At 40.9% G+C, this 20286-nt stretch overlaps 1 protein-coding gene across 3 annotated transcripts in view; it reads left to right on the forward strand.

Annotated features, from left to right (window-relative positions):
- Positions 1-20286, forward strand: part of ankrd27 (ankyrin repeat domain 27 (VPS9 domain)) — a 44966-nt gene that overhangs the window by 13654 nt on the left and 11026 nt on the right. For all 3 annotated transcript variants that reach the window (XR_521032.1, XM_008302766.1, XM_008302765.1), the window contains exons 4-22: positions 659-967; positions 1100-1159; positions 2339-2392; positions 2943-3008; positions 3532-3608; positions 5803-5924; positions 9343-9421; positions 10033-10165; positions 10265-10357; positions 11092-11213; positions 12592-12674; positions 12789-12904; positions 14937-15029; positions 15456-15653; positions 17186-17245; positions 18519-18635; positions 18955-18999; positions 19089-19205; positions 19310-19504. Coding sequence is in view for 2 of the 3 variants with exons in the window: in XM_008302766.1 (XP_008300988.1) it covers positions 659-967; positions 1100-1159; positions 2339-2392; positions 2943-3008; positions 3532-3608; positions 5803-5924; positions 9343-9421; positions 10033-10165; positions 10265-10357; positions 11092-11213; positions 12592-12674; positions 12789-12904; positions 14937-15029; positions 15456-15653; positions 17186-17245; positions 18519-18635; positions 18955-18999; positions 19089-19205; positions 19310-19504 (2139 nt within the window). In the remaining variant the exon portion in view is untranslated. The remainder of the gene's footprint in view (positions 1-658; positions 968-1099; positions 1160-2338; positions 2393-2942; positions 3009-3531; positions 3609-5802; positions 5925-9342; positions 9422-10032; positions 10166-10264; positions 10358-11091; positions 11214-12591; positions 12675-12788; positions 12905-14936; positions 15030-15455; positions 15654-17185; positions 17246-18518; positions 18636-18954; positions 19000-19088; positions 19206-19309; positions 19505-20286) is intronic.

Below are 20286 nucleotides of genomic sequence, written 5' to 3' on the forward strand. Positions count from 1 at the left end.
CAGTTAGTCCCATGCCTCACTTTTAAAAGACTTTAAAAAACAGCTACCTGTTAACGAACAGCTGGCGTATTTTAGAAGCTTAATATTGACTATCTTCAGGGACACAGTTTTAAGGAGTAAGTTGGCTTTATTCAGTATTTCCGCCTCAGAGCTCCATTGTTGTCCAGAAACGATTGAAAACCCATCAATAAGTAAAAGGCTCCTTCATTACCATGAACACACACACTGTAGTTTATTCTGACCTAATCCCACATCTGACTGCTCAGAATACTACAACAGAACATGAGGATTCATCTACCGCTGCACTTAGTCCTAGTTAAAGGACGGCTCTCCCCCTTTTGTCGCAACTTTTGGTAAAACTACAGTCAGCAGCTATTTTATGAAACAACTGACCTTTTTAAAATGAAGCTATTTATTTGTGAGCTGTTTTTACCGCTGATGTCTCCAGTAGTAGGAGCCACAGGCGGTTAGGAAAGACAGCATTGACAGACAGACTGATGCATTGTTGGTTTGTGTGTTGTCATACCAAAAATGATTGCTGATTATCTTTGCAAACATTTGAATGTTAGATTTTTGATGGGATGATGATCATGTTTTGGGTATGTTAACTTTATTTAGCTGACTTTTCAAGAAGTGTTTGTCTTTTTGTGTATTACAGGAGGTCAGGATCCAGGACAGGCAGGTTCTGCTGGGGTTCGGCTCCCCGAGTCCCGTGTCTGTCCCCATTCTGTTTGAGGAAACCTTCTACAATGACCAGGAGCAGAGCTACAGTATCCTGTGCATCTCCAGGCCCATGGAGGTGGATTCGAGCCCAGCCGAAGTCAGCTCCCCTCCCCCCTACTGCCTGAAAAGCCTGGAGGATGTCAGGGAGTTCCTGGGCCGCCATGCCCAGAAACTGGACAAGTTCATCCACAGCTTCTGTCAGGCATTCAAAGAGCACGAGAGGAAGGGACTCCGACACCACATAGTACGACAAACTCTTAAACTGTCTTTGCATTAATATCTTTGTTGCCAGTATTTCCACTTGACTTTTCTGAAGAATTTTAACAAGGGATTAGAGCAGCAGTACTGATAGCTCCTCTGTCTTCTCTCCTATCAGGATTCAGTCAACAGTCTTTACACTAAATGTCTTCAGTGTCTGCTCAGAGACTCTCGCTTGGTGAGTAGAAACCAACCTGCAGGACCAGCTGTCAGCATGTTACACTGGAGACTGATGACGAAAATGGAAGGTGTTAGGTGGAAACTTGAGATACAGAGGGATACCTGGAAACCAGATTATTGTTACTTGAAACAACATAAATTTGAATCTGAATGAAGCTGTAAGGAACATTAGCTCTCTGAGGATAACTGAAGTTTATTTCTGGTGTGTTTTCCAATAATGAGGCTATTGTGGCTCCATGGGCCATGCTAATTTTGCACCAGACACGAAAAGCACAAAACAACGTGTGAACAGCCACCACTGCATGTAGCTGTTGAAGGCTTGAAAACACACGTTAAAAGTTATCTAAAAGCTGTACAATAAAAACCACACCAATGAGAAGTACGCCAGGTTGAAATAAACTGGAATTATTCATTACTGTCACAGCTCATGATGTGAACTTGTCACATTTTGTTACTGACACTTATTGATGATTAGAGTGCATGTTGTCCGTGATACACCTGTAAGTTTTGGACTTTCAGACTGAGCAGTCATGCATCAAATTATGAATTTGCTGAGAAGACGTAGTAGTAGTCTGATGTTTAGGATATCTGTAAGACATAATTAAAAGAAACGGGGAAACAATGAAGGCCATGTCTCCACAGAAGATGTAGTATGAGCAGCATGTTAGCAGAGCCGCTTCATCGTGGTTACACAAGGTGTGTCCAGGTGCAGTACTGTGGACCGAGATCACATGTGCTGTAGAAGTTCCCAGAGTTAAATAGACGATCACTGTAAAAATAGAGTTAAAGCATAGAAGTATGCTATGACGTGCTATTATGGTTGTGTACTGTGAGCAAAACATGAGCCGTTAAGAGAGCTGGATTGATTGAAACAGGAATGTGTAGCAGATGACTGAAAAATGTGCCATAACATAACCCTGAATGAACTGAAAAGTCATGCCTTTTAAATAATGTGATGTGTGGCGTGCAAAGATGACGTATATGAGTAGTGATGCCACAGGATACCAGAATGTATTGGTAGACCCTCTGTATTCATATTACGTTATGTGTGAAACCCTTGTCTCTGGTCTATTTTCTGGCTAATCACAGTAACAGGAGAAGTTAAGCCTTATCCTTAGCAGTGACTAATGCATTTCTTTGCATTTACTGGTCTGATGATTGTGTTATTTTTCTTCAGAAACTTCTGGCTAAGCAGGAGCTTCAGATGACTCTTCTCAAACAGGCGGTGGAGGTGACATCACTCTGTTTCTTTTATAATCATCTTCACTCTCTAGATTCAGTAAAGACGATGTATTTATGGATTTAGATTAAAGTTGCTGCTGAAGCACATTTCATGAAGAACATCTCAGAGAGACAGATAAATATTTCCATGTAAAGCTGAAAATGAAGGTCTTTTTTTTTTTTTATAAATGAGTACAGGTCTGTAGATCAGTAGTTGACCTCCAGTTCTTTGGAATGTATAATCTGAAAGACAGATGTCAACAGCAGTGGAGAAGTATGCCTAAACTGTTGTTTTTGTACCTCATCCAAACATTGTCTTTGTAATGCTCATGCATGTGATGTAGCCTATGGCATTAAGGTATTTTAATGGATTAAATTAATACAGAGCATAGGTCAGCCCACAACAATCTACTTGCAAATATGTATTTCTTATTATCATTATAAATGGCAAAAAACTATATCATTTCTGCCTGGTATAACTAAAACAAGTCTTTTGTGTAAACGGCTTCCAGATTGTGTCTGACACCAATATTTCAACATTGTTTATCTTCTTTTTCCAGATATATGTTCATCATGGTATCCATGATTTAATCTTTAACTTTGTGGGAACGCTTGAAGCTAGCCAGGTAGGGTTACACATGGTGATCTAAAAATGTATGTTTCAGAAATGAAATGACTGCCTTCTGCTGAATTCCTGTGCAGGTGCTGCAGCTAACTGGATGCACTGTTCAGTACAGTACTTGAGCTGTATGAAAACCAAAAGAAAATCTGCTTGTTACTGATGTTCACCACACTGCTGACTCAGCAGCTGGTGTGGCACCAGAAGCTCTGGGGGAGTTGACATTTTAAAATATTCAGCAATCAGTATTTTTACTGATCAAACGGAGGACTTTTTCTGGAACGTGTCTTGTAGTGCAGCTAAATGAAGCAACAGAACACAGCCTCAGACTCTAGCAGAAACTAATTTGTGAGATGAACTAAAGGAGATCAGAAGATTTTCCTTAAATTCATCCATATTTATTTTCCATCAGTGTCTCTCTTTGTTGTTGCTGTCAATGATTAATGCAGCAGCAGTTGGAAGTTAGTGCCATTGTTAGTGTTGTAACAGCAGTGTCACACCCTCACTTGTCTACTGCTGCTCATCAACAGGATGCTGCCTTCAACAAAACCACCAGGAGTCTGCAGGAGCTGCAGCAAAAGGACCTGGGAGTCAAACCTGAGTTCTGGTCAGTTCAACATGTCACAGCTTCAGATGAAATAGCATTGTAGTTACAAAAGAAATAGTGGAGACTGTAACTTACAATTCTGACTTCCATATCTCACACACACAACCACTAATAATTATGAGGTGCTGATCTGAGTACAACATTATAAACAATATGGTTCTATTCACAAAGTCAAGTGATGGAGACAGAGGGTGGTGGATAAATCAGGTTCTGGGTGGTTGTTATATTTCTGATCTCTTGTTTGTTTGAAGTTCACAGGTCAGGTGTGAACTGTAAGGGAGGCATAGAGAGAGAAATGAGGGCAGAAAGCAGCAGGTACAAAAACAGGAAGTCCCATTTTAGACATGCACTCATTTCCAATAATCTGACGACAACGGAAAGTGTTGGCTTTATGTCACAGTCGCACTGCAGTCTGACAGGGGCGGACCTAGGAACATTTCTGTATCAGATTCAACACGGCACAAGTCACAGTTTACAAATATTTTGTTGGACAGCGTCTGCCCTCAGGTTGAGTCCTGAGCTCCATCACAGCTGTCAGAATATTTTTATGATACTCTAGGCAAAACAGTAGTTAGATTATCAGCACACATGGACATGATTTTCAGTGTATAGGAAGTCATAAATAGGCTCGGCTGTTCTGGACGGTTTGATAAGAAGCTGTTAGTTTAGCTCTAGTCTTGAGTTTATTCATGCACAATTATATATTGTACATCACTTGGTATACTGAACAATCTTGTTTGTGTGAGAAATTCTCTGAACGAAGCTGTGCAGAACATTGAAGCAAAAGTGACCTATGTCTGAATGACAGGACGTTTTCCCTTTAACATATTAATGAAGCAGAAATGTTCCATAGTCTGAAAAAGGCTACAGTCTGTTCAGTAAATATATTTCAGTTTGAACCAAAGTCAAGGACTGACTGGCTGACCCAACATTGCAACACCCAGAACCACATTCTACCTCTGATGTCCCTTCCAAGTAGCATTCATAAACCCACGTAGGAGTAATAGATTGGAGCTTTCCTGAGAGTCATCAGTTTTTTTTAAAATTTCCCCAGTATCAAAGTAAACCACTGATAATAGGAAATAGGAATGTTTACTGGCTAATTCAGCATACTTTTTTGTTGAAGTGTAGACAAATGTTAAAAATGCATGGCCTGAGTTTTAGGCCAGAGTGTAACTGAATGTATGAGATCCAGATCTCGTAATGGTGCGATCCTTTCTCAGGGTAGAAGGTCTTGGTTACATGAGATAAGGAAGTCATAATTACTTTGGCAAAGGTAATGTGTCTGTGTACTAAAGAACATCTTCTTGTTATTATGCTTTATCTTTGTGGCTCTAGTGAATTGCTTGATCTTTTATTGATCCGAAAGTCAAGATTCACAGACACATTAAGTCGTCTTTATGTGTTAGTAATGTTTCTGAAAGTATGTCACATGTCCAAAACCTCTCTACAAAGCAATGCATTAAGGAGCAGTGCCATATGCCAATTTAATTTAAAAAATACAAATAATTTAACCCAGAAGATAAATAACAAGCAGATGTGGATGTCTTGAAAAGGAGTGTGTGAATTTGGTTGCTGCTTTCACATTTCATTGACTTGGCAGATGCTTTTGTTCAAAAGCAACGTACAGCAAGTGCAGCCAGACTCAAACGTCAGTGTTCACAGTGACCTCAACACTCCATCGCTTTCTGAACTGTCCTTTCTTCAAGCATAAACATGAAAATGTTGTATTGCCAGAAAAAGGAGGGTACAGTGTAGACTGCAAATTTAAAAAATCATAAGCTATAACACAAAATATACTTGGTTTGCAGTTAGAAGGAAATCAGTACATTAAGAACCTTTAATGAACACATATGTTATTAAAACACAACCACTGAATGAATTTAAGGTGAGTCCAGATGAGTCTGCATCCTGTCTGCCAATGTTTAGTTCCCTTTTAAACATTTCCTAAATGAAACTTAGGCAGCATAGTTTGCAGTTCTCAGAGATTTGTACCACATGTTATGGTCTTCACGGTACATAGAATTTGTCGAGGTGTCACATGACTTAAGTGTGGAATTTCAATTAGTGACTGTGGACCTTGTGAAAAGGATTTTTATTAAATTGTTTTCATTCTCATCAAACCTGATTTTACTTCTTGTCTCCAGACTAAAGACCGTTTTGGTATTGCTGACCTACTGCTATGTTTCTGTAGTATAAACTTGTCTAGGGCAAAGAGGGACCTGAGTCAGCTGAACCAGCAGACATCGCCCCTCCTCAAGCTGCTTTGCCTGCGCAGAGTCGCCCTGACCGCCACGCAGACCCCCAGACGCACTGGTAGGTCCTCTGTGTGTGAGTGTGTATGCCTGTCTTTGTCTCTACGAATACAAATTAAACTTCACATATTAAAATATCTCTAATATGTAAAGTCATCATGATTCCAGTGTTCCTAACACCTGGGGCACCTACAAAAATGCAGAAGACATTTCTGAGTTCTCTCTTCTTGTAGTCATGGTTATGCTGTTTCCATCAAGGTGCAGGACTTCATAATACAGTGAAAAACTGTGAATGCTGCTTAGAGTTCAGAGGGTTAAATCTCCATGTTCTCTGGTTTTCTTTGCTCCCTTCCAGGATCAGAAGAAAAGTCATTAAGATGTTTGGCTGATAAATTTAAGTTGATAAGTTAAATTTAATTCCGTAATTTTCGGACTGTTTAATGCCAGGTCGTTGTTGTAAATGAGAATCTGTTCTCAGTTAACCTACCTGGTTAAATAAAGGAAAAATAAATAAATAAATATAAGCCGCACCGACTAACTTTAAAAAGAAAAAGAAAATGTACGTATATAGGCCACACTTGTCTATAAGCCGCAGGTGTCCTCGCTGTAACATAAGATACTGACACAGAAAGATGTTACACAGAAAGATTTTTGTAACTTTTTGTTAAATACGTACCAGTAACAAATACGTGACGCTGATGCTTTTTTCCGAACAGTGCTTGTAACACGGCTGGATAAAAAAATAAAANAGAGAAAAAGGCAATTAACAATGGAAGAGAGACAGACCATCATAACACTTAAAGATGGAGGTCTTTCCTACAGGGAAATTGCAAAGAAAGTCAAGGTGTCAGTGAGTACAGTTTTCATCACCATCAAAGGGCACTCAGAAACTGGGGGAAACTCTGACAGGAAGCGGTCTGGCAGACCCAAAGCCACAACTGAATCAGAGAACAAGTTTCTGAGAGTTATCAGCTTGCGTGATAGGCGGCTCACAGGACAACAGCTTCAAGCACAATTTAATAGTGGTCATAGTAAGGAAGTTTCAGTTTCAGCTGTGAAGAGAAGACTTCGAGCTTCAGGTTTGACAGGACGAGTTGCAGCAAGAAAGCCATTGCTAAGACGTCAGAATAAGACAAAGAGGCTCTCCTGGGCCATGAAACACCGCCATTGGACTACTGAAGACTGGAAAAAGGTATTATGGACTGAGGACTCAAAATTTCAAATCTTCGCTTCAATACACAGGATCTTTGTACGTCGTCAAGTAGGCGAGAGGATGGTTCCTCAGTGTGTGACATCAATTGTCAAACATGGAGGAGGGAGTGTGATGGTCTGGGGCTGTTTTGCTGGATCCAGGGTCCGTGACTTGTACAGAGTCAGAGGTACCCTGAACCAAAATGGCTACCACAGCATTCTGCAGCACCATGCAATACCCTCTGGTATGCACCTAGTTTGTCAGAGGTTCATCCTACAGCAAGATAATGACCCAAAACACAAGTCCAAGCTATGCCAAAACTACCTCAGGAAAAAAGAACAAGATGGTAAGCTTGAAAACATGGAGTGATCAGCACAGTCTCCACACTTAAACCCCATCGAGCTGGTTTGGGATGAACTAGACAGAAGAGTGAAAACCAAGCAGCCTACAAGTGCCACACATTTATGGGAACTTCTACAACAGACTTGGGAAGAACTTTCTGAACAATATTTGATTTCTGTTGTAGAAAGAATGCCACGAGTGTGTTCAGCTGTTGTATCTGCCAAAGGTGGCTACTTTGATGAGTCAAAAGTTTGGAATATATTTTGGTCCATAAATTGATTCCATGATTTATTTTTCAACTAAAATTGCTTGTTTGTTCTATGCTTTCATTTCAGAATGCAATGACACAAGAAACTGAATAATTTTCAGTAAAAAATTGGAAAAAATGTGGTGTTCTAAAACTTTTGACCGGTAGTGTATGTGTGTATATACAGTAGCCTACCAGGAAAAGTCATGATCACTGTCTTCATCTTCCTCCTGCACACTGAAACCACTAATGTCTTCTTCTTCAGTGTCGGAATTGAACAGCCTCACAATTCCTTCGTCACACACTTCCTCAGTCTCTCTTTCGTTGTCGCTCTCAATGTCACTTTCGTCTCGAGGCAAATTTGCAAAAATTTTAAAAATCCATAAAATAGCCACATCATTGTTAAAGCCACAGTATTCAAAGCGTGTGGAAAAAAGTATCGGCTTATAGTCCGGAAATTACACTAGTTTAGCCACATTGAACTGTTGAGTTGAGCTTCATTTCTGCCACCATTCAACTGGACTGACGAGTCTGAATTTGAAATATTTGGCTCTAACAGAAGACAGCAGGCCACCATGAAGCATGGGGCAGGGTTCTGGCAGGTTTGGTGCTGCATTTCTCCAAGTAGAAATGGGAAAATTGTGAGAATGAGTGAAGAAATAAAGTTGAGAGACAGATAATTACCCGTCAGGGAGGCATCCAAGATTCATCCTGAAACTGGACAACAAGCTTAGACATACACGTAGTCATAAAGAACATAGAGTCCTGCAACAGATGGTTTGGCCCCACAGACTTCTGATCTCAGCATCATAGAGTCAGTGTGGGATTACATGAAGAGAATCTCTGTCTTAGAACAACATACCTGCTAAATACCTTAAAAAACTGTGCAAGTGTGTCTCGAAGAACTGGTCCTGTTTTTAAGGCAAAGATCACTTACTCCCGTCACTCGTGTATGTTGAAAGCATCCTCACTGTGCAGATGCTTTTTTTTTCACCCATGCCTTTTGCACAATGTCCAAGTCATTTATTCAGGCTTGCATATAGTCACGGATCGTGTTTGACAAATTAAGCACGCTTGAATTCAACTTCTACACTCTGTTAGAGAAGCTAATCAGATCACTTTCAGCTCAGACACATTTCTTGAAAACAGTCCAAAACCACCAGGAAACAAAAGCTGTAGTCACGTGAACAAAATGGCATTCATGTGCAGAGGTCTGACAATGTAAGATAAATGTCTTTATCTTCTATTTTTCATATAAGGAAAGCCACCGTATGAAATATGTAATTCAGTGAAGTGAAGGATTATCAGTGTTATCAGCCATATTCCGTAAAGTCAGATCAAGTCAACCGGTCACATCTTGGGACAGGCCTTGCTGAGTGTAATCAGATCAGCAGACAAGACAGTCAGTACTCTGTCGCCTCTAATGTGTTTGTCCAGTTTGCTTTGGAAATCCCAGCTTATTGGCTCACAGTAGCCCCGCTGTCAGTCTGCAGAGCAGTGCTATGCACTCCTAATTGATGTTTGTCAAGAGGCCAATTTAGTCATTAGGTTTGGACAGAGGTAAAGTGTCCAGCAGCATCAGGACAACATAGCAAAGATGAAAACCGGGCAGGACAGCTGAGTGAAAATAATCACTGTTATTTTTGTAAGTTGCTTCAGTGTAATTTTCAGTGACTAAATGTGTGCCTTTCTGTGCAGTCAGTATAGAAGCTGTGAGTGCAGATGACCTCCTCTCTGTCGTCCTTTATCTGCTGGTGAAGACGGAAATTCCCAACTGGTGAGCATGGAGGGACATTCACTTTGACCTGTGACTTAGTAACTGAAATAAAACACTGGCTGAAATAAAATTCTGTTTGAAAATGGAAACAAGAGTTGTACTCTGACCACATACTCACTGTCTTTTATGGAGACAAAACCGTTCCAGGGGTAAAGCTCATGGTTGAGATGTTAAGATTTTGCGAGTTGTCTCCATAGCTGTCATCAAGACAAACAGTGGCTTATTGAAGGAATCCAAATTATACAAACTGTATATAGTTCTGCTTACTTTGCTTTTTTTCACCACAGAATTCTTCATGTTAGTCTTGATGTCCTTGGTTTTGTTCTACACTGTAAAAATAGAGTAAAAATAGAGAAAAACCCGTAAAGCAGTAGTAGAGTCCAGTCATTTGACTGGTACTGTGTATTAAGGATTTTAAACAATAACAGGGAAGAAATTGTTTGCTTTAAAGTGCTTGACATGGAGCATACGAGTCAGAGCTCTCAGTCAGAAGCTCCACTTTGGTCATTGACAATGCTCTTTCAGTGTGGTTAGTTCACTTTGAAAATTGCTTGACAGGGATTAGCTGTGTACCGGCTTCAATCTTGAAATTCATTGTTGTGTGTCCTCAGGATGGCCAACCTGAGCTACATCAGGAACTTCTGCTTCAGCCAGTCCAGTAAAGATGAGCTCAGCTACTGTCTGAGCACCTTCGAGGCTGCAGTGGAGTACATCAACCTGGGAAAGCTTCAGGACACGCACTCTGTGAGACAAATTATATTCTGCCATTCCGGTGTTGTATCTCAGCAGCTGTTTGACAGTAATGAAGATAATTGATGTCTTTTTTGTTTTCTTTTCCCTCAGGGCTCAGGCGAACTCAACGACAAGGCACTGTTCAAAGAGAGGATGAGTCTACTGTCTCAGAGCGCTGCCATGCCCATCCACTGTCTGTTTGAGGTGAGCTGCAACACTCTGCAGCTGCTGAATCACACAATCCATTGGAGTCACTGAACTAAACTCGGGGTCCATGCTGACTTGAATGCAGATGTACCTGTAATGGAAACCAAGTGCTGCTGCTCAAAGACTCATGACAGCTTGTATTAACATAAATCAGTGAATCCTCCACCCCCTCTTTTTTGAGCATTACGCTGTTGGCGCATTGCCATGGTAGTGGAATCATCCACTGTTAACACTGTTAGTTCACTAATATGCTAAATGGTTGTCGGGCTAGGATGTGAAGAACAGCAGCAGAACAAAGAGTTACAAGTTAATGAACTTTCATTTAAGGGAGCTGTCAGATGTCTTTTTTAGAATCTCATCAGCAGTCCAAAACCAAATTGATCTTTAGTTTGCTACTTGAGACTAAGTATATAAAGAAGGGAGGCAAATTCTCATATTTGTAAAGATGAAATTATCTGAAGTTCTTTCTTGAAATCTTCTATTCGTGCCAAATGCTACACACGGCTTAAATCTTCTGCTGTGCATTGCTCAGTTTTGGATTTTGTTGCTTTGATTCAGGAGGTATGTGTTGTCAACGCATTCCTCACTGAAATGAATGGAGCCGAATGGTGTTGGGAATATTTCCTGGTGTCCTTCTGGCATCGTCCTGTTGTCATGAAAGAAATTTAGGGGTTGTTGCAGGGGTCACAGTTTCTCTCATTGTGTGTGTGTGTGTGTGTGTGTGTGTATAGCACATAGCAAATGGAAACGAAGCTGAGGTGGAACGTCTGCTGAGTGAAGGAGAGGGTGATGAGGACGTCAGGATGTGCCACCCCCTCTGCTCCTGTGACTTCTGTGACCTCCAGCTGTCCGGGTCAGTATCCAGACACACACATAGAAAAAACACAAGTAATATAGAAGGAGCTTTAAATCACCTTGACTTAAAGTGTCCACAACAAACGTCTGCACAGCTGTCCTTTGTGCCCTGTCCTCATGAGTGGGGTCTGTTTTTCTTTTCAGCCGACTCTGAGGCATGAAAATCTGGTATTTAGTAAAAATAGATGTAATAGTCATTTTAATGCTCTGTTTTATTTGTTGCTGACTGTCTTGACACAAACAGATGCTGTGAGATGGAAGCACAGTGTTGTTCTGGTCTGTCCTCCTCACTCTTTCTGTTTTAATGCAGCTATATTCACCATATCTCAGTTCCGTATTTTTCAGTTTCTGTTGTTAGATGCCAAAAGTAGCGTGAAGTAGATCACAGCTGTGGACATTATTTGCTCCTCATACATGTCCTTTGTCATAGCAAAAGTTTCTGCTTGAGTTTTTCCCAAGTTAGCCAAGAACTTAAAGTTAGTCCTTTGGTCAAGGTTTATTCTGTGACAGAGGGCACTTGACTGAAGCTAGCAACAATCCTGTGAAAAGAAAGATAGCAGATTGATCAATCAAGTGAAGTGATGCTTTTCTCATACAGTGTTGAGATGTTGGGCAACACTGTGATGTACGTCATTACTGTGTGGCTGCTGAATTGTGTGATCAGCAACAAATGTCGTGTTTCTTTTTTATTCACACTGCGTACATTATAAGTGAAATTGTGCTGCAATGTTTTCGGGGAATACCTGATTACTATTTTCTTCTCTTCCACGAAACATAATTTCCCCTTTTCTTCATTTTGTCCTACATCAGAACTGTGAATTAGGAACAAAAAGCAGTTTCACTTCCCGCTTCAGGACCACCCTAAAAGTCCTCACAACCTGTGAAATGTCCCCATAAATATGGTGCAAAGTCAAAATTGGTCCGTACAAGTCCACACTACCTCCACCACCTTACACAACCACACACACACATAAAAACACACACACACAAAGGGTATTTAGGGCCATTTTACAAACAGTGAAACAACAAATATATACACACTTCGTGAAATACATTTCAGTTTAAGGCTACATGCACATCAGAATTTTTGCGTTTCTTGTGGAAATAGGCAGAACAACGGTGAAATACTGTAGGACACAGGAAGATCATAGTGTTTTTTTATACCAAACTTTCCAGGAACTTTAATTTCCAAAAAGCTAATGGGACTTTACCAGGTATAGTTTGCTCCAGTGTGTTGTGGAGGTACAACTCCTGCTCTGTTGTGAGTCCATTGATTGCAAAATCTCTTGGGCTGCTCCATCCTAATTGCCGGTCTCTATTTAAGCCAGTCATTAAGTAATGTTATAAACCAACTGGTTGTTGACTTTGTGTTTCAGACGGTTGAATGATCCGTCCATCATCACGCCGTTCTCCAGGGATGACCGAGGTTACACGCCTTTGCATGCCGCTGCTGTCTGTGGTGAGCAGATCACACAGAGAATGTAATATGAATTTGTTTAATACTGTGAGCCATACATGTAACATAATTACACATAAGAATGATAAATCAACCTGTGTGTTTGCTTTGTGTCAGGTCAGGCCCAGCTGATTGACGTGCTGGTTCGTAAAGGAGCTCCAGTCAATGCCACAGACTACCATGCCCTGACACCACTGCACCTGGCCTGCCAGCGTGGATACCAGGGAGTCTCAGTGAGCACACGATTCTGTAGAAATAGACATTATGCAGAATTTATCATGTGGCTGTTATTCCACCACCTCGATGCTTTTTGTTTAACTTAACGTTTATCAATGACCAGCTTTTATGTGTTCATGCTGGCCACGTACCTGGATATTATTAGATACTTGCAATTCCTTTGCATACCAGCTTTTTGTTTGCATTTACAGTACAGTAGTATACTAAAGAATCATGAGAGACTAAACAAAAGATTATTTTAAAAAGATTATTATCCCATGACATACAACTTAAAAAAAAAAGTGTGGCCTCATTGCAGAGTGCCAGGATTTTAGTAGGGAAGATACTAAAATAGATTAGATTAAATAGAAATGTATTGATCCCTTTGGTAGAGTACCTCAGGAAAGTTGTATTTTACAGTTACATCCCGTCCAAGAAACATAAAAAGACAGTGACCAATAACAGAGGGAGACAGGAGGGAGAAGCTGTCAAGTCAGCCAGCGTGAGCAGCGCCCATTATCATTAGATAGGAAAAGGAAAACAAGGGGGGAAAAAAGGCAATTTGTCTAGCTTGCTATAAGTAATGATGCTACTTGCTTTTAATGTCATTAAAAAAAAAAGCCATCCTGTTCTTAAGGACCACTCATTTATTGTAAAATTCATAATTTATTTATTTATTTTAATTAGTTAGTACTTCTACAAGGGAAGAACAAAAGTTCAGACTGTGCCTATAAAAATAAAAAAAACATACCTGATTTCAATTTGGCCTAGATCCTCTTAAAGTGACCTCTGTGTGCAGTGGTAAAGTGTTCATGGCACTAGTCATGCTTTTACAAAAGAATATCATCCATCATCTACAATGGCCGCTGACTCTGAAAAGAGAACGACAGTAAAGTCGGTGGGGAGCAACAGGAATGTTATGGTCAAAAACTTGTGCACAATCATTGCTGAACTGTGCCTGGCCACCCAGCACATGCCATCACGTACAGTTCAGTTTAGTTGCACCAAATATTCTCCCTCAAACACCTCAGGATGTGACAGAAAAATTGTGCCTCTACAGTCCACCCTGGGGGATTCATTCATGGTGCACAACCAAGAAAACGATGAGCACGTCTCAGGTGTGCTCCAAACCCGACCTGGATTCTCCGGTTCTCGAAACTCCTGTTCTTCCCCTGTTAAAACTCCTGTTTGGTCACTAGTGATCATCTTCCTGCTGACTGACGTAGAATATGAAGTTTGAGCTCCCTGCTGGAGTCAGAAATGCACCCTTTCCCATGGTGTCACCAGTTGATCATGCACTGTCACATGGCATGCTGACTCGTGACTGCTACTGCTTGGAGATATTGGGAAAAGATAATATAAATGTCAACCAAGCCTTTTGGTGTTCATTGATGTCTCTCATACTTTGGTTTGTATGACTGCAAGCATTGTATTTCATTCTGTTAATAAGTCTTAAGCATGTTCTCCAGTGAAAATAAAGTTTTTCACCTTGTTAACATGTTAAAAAGATGTTTTTTTTGTACACTGGAAAACACAGCATGAGCAACATAAGCAGTCAGTACCATTGTTAAGAATTTCCACCTTGAAACTGCAGTGTACTGATGACAGTGTCAAAACAGAGAATCAGACTTCCAGGATTCCATACATAGCAAAACAATATTGTCTCCTTCTTTACAGGGTGGGACTCTATCGTTTTTCCTCCTTGGAATCAGTTTCCAGTTCCAGCATGTTTGACTGTCCAGTCTCGTATTCCAGCTTGGCATTGTGCAGTGTAGTGTAGTTTCACTGAGCAGTGTGTCATAGGTGAGCTGCTGAGTGGGGATGGGTCAGTGGACAGAGAGATAGACACTTCTTCAACAAGAGGCAGCAGACTAGAGTTACTTCTAAGGCGTTTTAAGGTAGAAAGAGATTATTCACATGGAAAACGAACCTAAACTAATGAACTCTATGCAAAGCCTGTAATAACTTTGAGGAAAAAATAAAGGCTATAACACTGTACAACAACATTGTAGGTCCAACTTATGTCCCGTCTTTGTTTCTGTGTTCTAGTTGCTGCTGCTGCACTACAAGGCCAACACAGACGCTCAGGACAACAACAGCAACACTCCTCTGCACCTCGCCTGCATGTATGGACATGAGGATGTACGTCAATCACTAACTTTTCTTACTCCAACCATTTCAGTCCAGAGCATTAGATTTATTCATCAGTCTTGAGGTTCCTTCAAACACAGCAACATAAACATTCGTTTTGTTTCTGTAATTTCAGAGCAACTCTGATCATTTCAGCTTCTTGTAGTGATAAAAGAACCAAACATGACAGAAAAACACTTTGTATGTAATTAGAAAAGAATTACTTTTGAGTTGGCTGCTTTTGATTTTGGATCTGGTAACTTAATTTTTCTTTCTTTTCTTAAATTAGACATTTAAAGTAAATCTTGCAAAATATGATAGATGGATAAGTTCATTAATAATGTGAATGACTGTCAGGGGTCAGAAAATCCCTTTCCGTGTGTCCTGGGAAGAAGATTTCTCTCTAATGGTGGTCATGCTGTGTGTTATGTTTGCCAGTGTGTGAAGGCCTTGGTGTACTATGATGTCCAAACGTGTCGTCTGGACCTTCAGAACGATAAAGGTGACACAGCGCTGCACATGGCGGCCCGCTGGGGTTACGAGGGAATCATCCAGGTGCTGCTGGAAAACGGAGCCAGTGCCCACATCCTTAACAGGAGCAAAGAGTCACCACTGCAGTGTGCACTCAACTCCAAGGTCAGCAGCATAAGGCTTGGCAGACAAAGAGGAACTGCACCAAAATGTTGACATGTTTGTTACCAAATGCTGTACTTTACCAGCTGTTCAGCAAAAAAAAGGAAGCCAGTTGCTGGTTTTTCACTTTGCAGGATGTTGCCTTTCTACATTTTGAACTCCACGTCAGCACAAAACTCTGGACTGAGGCTGGCTCAGGTTTCTTTGAGATTTGAGACAAGCCCATCTAAACTGAACACAGCGTCATCCAAAGTGCAGAAATACTGAGCTTAATAATCCACTTACTTCTAACATACTTGTTCCTCTTAGTGACTTTGTGAAGGTTATCACCTCAAAGTTTGCTGTTCCAAAAGCTGTGAACATTTATTGAACTTATAACTTTGGACTGTCGTAGAGTCAGAAATCCAAAGAGAGCAGCTGTTGCATTCCATATAGACCGTAAAGCCAAAATACATGTTTTTCCTGTTATAAAAATAGCACAGAATAAATCATAAGACTGTTTTCTGGATGTGAGATGCGGGAAACCTAAATGCCCTAACAACATACTGAATCCAGAAAGTATTGACACCCCTTTTTTTCCCACTCACTTTGCTTTGTAGATTTTATTTTAAAGAAGGAAACCTGCCATTTTCATCATCAATCAACACTCAGTGGCCCACAATGACAAAGTAAAAAATATCAAATGTAATATTCAGGTCCTTATTTCAATATTAACTTTTATGTTACTGACTTATTCATGAATATTTAACATCACAGAGAAACTTTTAATGTCTTAAGCCAAGCTTTCAGGGAGATCCATTAAGTGTTAACCTTTGAAGCAGTTTTCTGCATCACCACAATTGCAGTCAAGTTGATTAAAGATGGCAACCGACGCACAGAGTGAGTTAATTGAAGCTTTTGATCACACACCATTAAAGGAAAAAATAAATCAAGGCAATGTCCACTCTAGCCAGACTGACACTGTTTCCATGTTTTAGAGCGCTGAAATTAAGCTAATCCGATCAACTGTAGGTGTTTCCAGGAACCGCCAGAGTTGAGTGGCTGGGTCGAGGGAACAGAGCTGACTGATCGACTGATTTCAAACTTGGTGGTCTGAGTTTGACCTCAGAGCTATATCATTTCTGCTTTAGCCTCTTTACACTGGCTCCCAGTATGTTTTAGAATTGATTTTAAGGGCTTACTAATTTCTTCTATGGTTCCTGATGGCCTCTCTTTCCGTTACATTTCTGTCCTCTTCGTACCATCAGCAACGGTGTGTATAGGCAAGGCAGGGAAGTAGAGAGGGCCGAGCATTTGCTTCCATGGCTCGAGGCTCTAATACAACCTCCCAGGCCAGTGACGGGCCATAACTGTTTTTCTTGAACATGCTTCTCTCAAAAGCACTGCAAGGAGTGTTATTATGATCATTAGCTGTAAAAATCTCAACAGATTCTGCAACAACTTCCTGAAAAAATCCCTTTTATTATGCACATGAACAAAGTGAAACACATTTCAGTTGTATTATTCATCCGTGTGTGTGTTTTATTTCCCCGTAGATTGTCATGTTGTTGCAGTCGACTCAGAACGGACGTCAGCGCAGCGGCAGTGGAGTAGACGTGAGTGTCACCTGCTCTCATGTCTTCATCAGAAAGATCTCTGACATCACAACAATTATGACAAATGTTTATATGACCCCAAAATAAACCCCTTTACTAACAACAACAGAAGTTTCTGAGGATAGTACTACAATCTACAGCTATAGCGTCTGCTTCCTCCACCTTAAGTTTGGTGGAATTTTACATTCACTTCACTTATGTTTCTCTTTATTTCATAGGAAAACTCTCTACATTTCTATCCCTTTTTCCTGACGTGTTCCCGATAATCAGCTTCCTTCTAACAATTTTGACAAACCAAGCAACACTAGCAGAGATTAATTTTACATTTGTGAGCCCTGCAGTGCCAAATTTAAGTCCTATTATTTATTAATTTTTTGCATTTCATTTATGGTTGCGGCCATACATAAACATATGTTTTGACTTTATAATAAATAATACATTGATTGTTAGGTCCACAATGTGTAGCAGCAAACCTGGAAACTCCTTTAACAATCCGCTTGATACAACAGAAGGGAAAGCGATGATGCTCTGGAGAAAATGATATTTGGGCTTGTGCTAAAAATGAAAATACTGCATGCTGTGAATCTACCCGTAGCAGCTTGCCCTGCCTGCTGTGCCACAAATATAAAGCTGCTCTGCTTCGTGTAAGTTGGGCTGCTGTACAGATCCTGCTGCTGTGTGACAGACAGCTGCTTGATAAAGTCAAACAAAACATAGAATGACTGATTTTAAGAGTTGTGTGAGAGTTAGCGATGCTGATCTTGGCCATTACCAGGCAAATGTAGATGTCAGGAGGTCAAGAAGTCAAATTCCAGATGCAAGACTTCTATTTATAATACAACATTTATGCAAGGTAGTAAAGCTACTTTTGCGGGGTAGCTAAACTTACACAAGTGTAAGACCATAATACTTCCTCCATCACTGGTTAGAATGAGTGACTCTTATTAAATCATTCAGTATAAAGGGTCAGGATCAGATACAGCAGAGCAGCATGAACAGTAACACTGTCGATTTTTTACAGAAACAAAGTGCAAGATTATCCCTCTCAACTTGCATCTATTTTACCATCAAAAAGATTCAGTGTGGCTGTAATTCAAAGCTTTCTGGCTCAATGTAGCAGATACCATCATTTGTATAATGCATTAGATCAAGAAGTATATGTGCCTGTAGGAAGCTGTTAATACATCTGTATTTCAATTAAAGTGTGGGGTGTTTGCATTTACAGCATCAGCCTTGATAGATTTTTTTACCCTTTCTTTCTTTTTCCTTTCAGTCTCCAAGTTGCTCTCCTCTAGCCTCAGATTGCAGCAGCCGTCGCTCCTCCATCTCCAGCACATCCTCTCTGGGCTCAGAGGCCAAACCAGAGGGAGATCGAGTCCGACACAGAGAGGTGAACTACAGCAAAACACAAAAGCAACAACCTAACAGCAGAGAAAAAAAAACTTGCTGCCCTAAATGAATAAAACAATCTGAAACTGAAATGAAATACAACTCAAGAACTACAACATCATCGATGCTCTTGTCTGCTCGCAGTAGCAACACTGGTGGTAACTGAAATAGCATTCCCTGTGGTAGCAGACAAGCAGTTGGACTAATCTTCATATGAGGCTCCTTAAACAGTTGTTACCACAGAAGAAGAAGCAGCTTTAGAGGCAGTAGGATGCTGTTCTGCCATCTTGTGTGACAACTTCTGTTTGTTTGCTTGACAGGTGGAGAAGCTTCTGCGTGCTGTGGCAGATGATGATGTGGAGATGGTGAGATAAATGAGCAGCACTTTGTCCGTCTTATCGTCTTGCTTTGAATCAGTACAGTCTTGGGTCAGCACTGTTCTCGTCTATGTTAGGTGCGCTACCTGCTGGAGTGGATGGATGAAGATGAGGAGGATGAAGGAGACATTCGTTCTGAAGCTCTGCTCTGCCACCCATTGTGTCAGTGTCCAGACTGCGCTCCCACTCAGAAGGTCTGACAGCTGCTCAGGCAGACACATGGCAACCAGTTTAACTTTTGTAATTGAAGTGTGCATGGTTGAAAAAGTTGCTTATGTGTCGTATGTGTGTCCTGCAGCTGTCCGTGCTGCAGGCTGGAGTTCTTGGTGTCAACAGCTGCAACGTTGACGGTTTCACACCACTTCATGTCGCAGCTCTGCACGGCCACTCGGCGCTGGCTGCTCTGCTAATCCGCCACGGGGCCAGTGTCAATGCCCGCACCAACCAGAGCGCCACGCCGCTTCACCTGGCCAGCCAGAATAGCCACATCCAGGTAGGAGCAAAGTGGCCTAGAAGTGGTTCAAGTAAGGGTGTAAACATATACAGTATGTCACATACTGTGTGTGTGTGTGTGTGTGTATGTGTGTGTATGTGTGTGTGTGTGTGTGTGTGTGTGTGTGTGTGTGTATATATATATCTTTATGTATGTATGATTACATATATGATTACAGTTTGCAAATGCACACAGGGACAAAGACCTTCATTTCTGAAGACATGTCCTGTGGTCTGATGAAACTTAAACTGAACTGTTTGGCCATAATGACCATCATTACATTTGGAGGAAAAAGGGGGAAGCTTGCAAGCCTGAGAACACCATCCCAACTGTGAAGTACGAGAGTGGCAGCATCATGTTGTGGGGGTGTTTTGCTGCAGGAGGGACTGGTGCACTTCACAAAATAGATGGCATCAAGAGGAAAGAACATTATGTGGAAATATTGAAGCAACATCTCAAGCTATCAGGAAGTTAAAGGTTGGGTGTAAATGGGTCTTCCAGATGGACAATGACCCTAAGCATACCGCAAAATTAGTTACAACAAGGCTTCAGGACAACAAAGTCAATGTTTTGGAGTGGCCATCACAAAGCCCTGATCTCAATCCTGTAGAAAATTTGTGTGCAGAGCTGAAAAAGCGTGTGGAGCAAGGCAACCAACAAACCTGACTCAGTTCTACCAGTTCTCACAGGAGGAATTGGCCAGAGTTTGTCAAACTATTGTGAGAAGCTTGTGGAAAGAAACCTAAAATGTTTGACTGAAGTCATACAGTTTAAAGACAATG

The sequence above is a fragment of the Stegastes partitus genome, unplaced genomic scaffold (genome assembly GCF_000690725.1).
Source record: "Stegastes partitus isolate 25-593 unplaced genomic scaffold, Stegastes_partitus-1.0.2 Scaffold1875, whole genome shotgun sequence".
In the NCBI taxonomy this organism is placed as follows: domain Eukaryota; kingdom Metazoa; phylum Chordata; class Actinopteri; family Pomacentridae; genus Stegastes; species Stegastes partitus.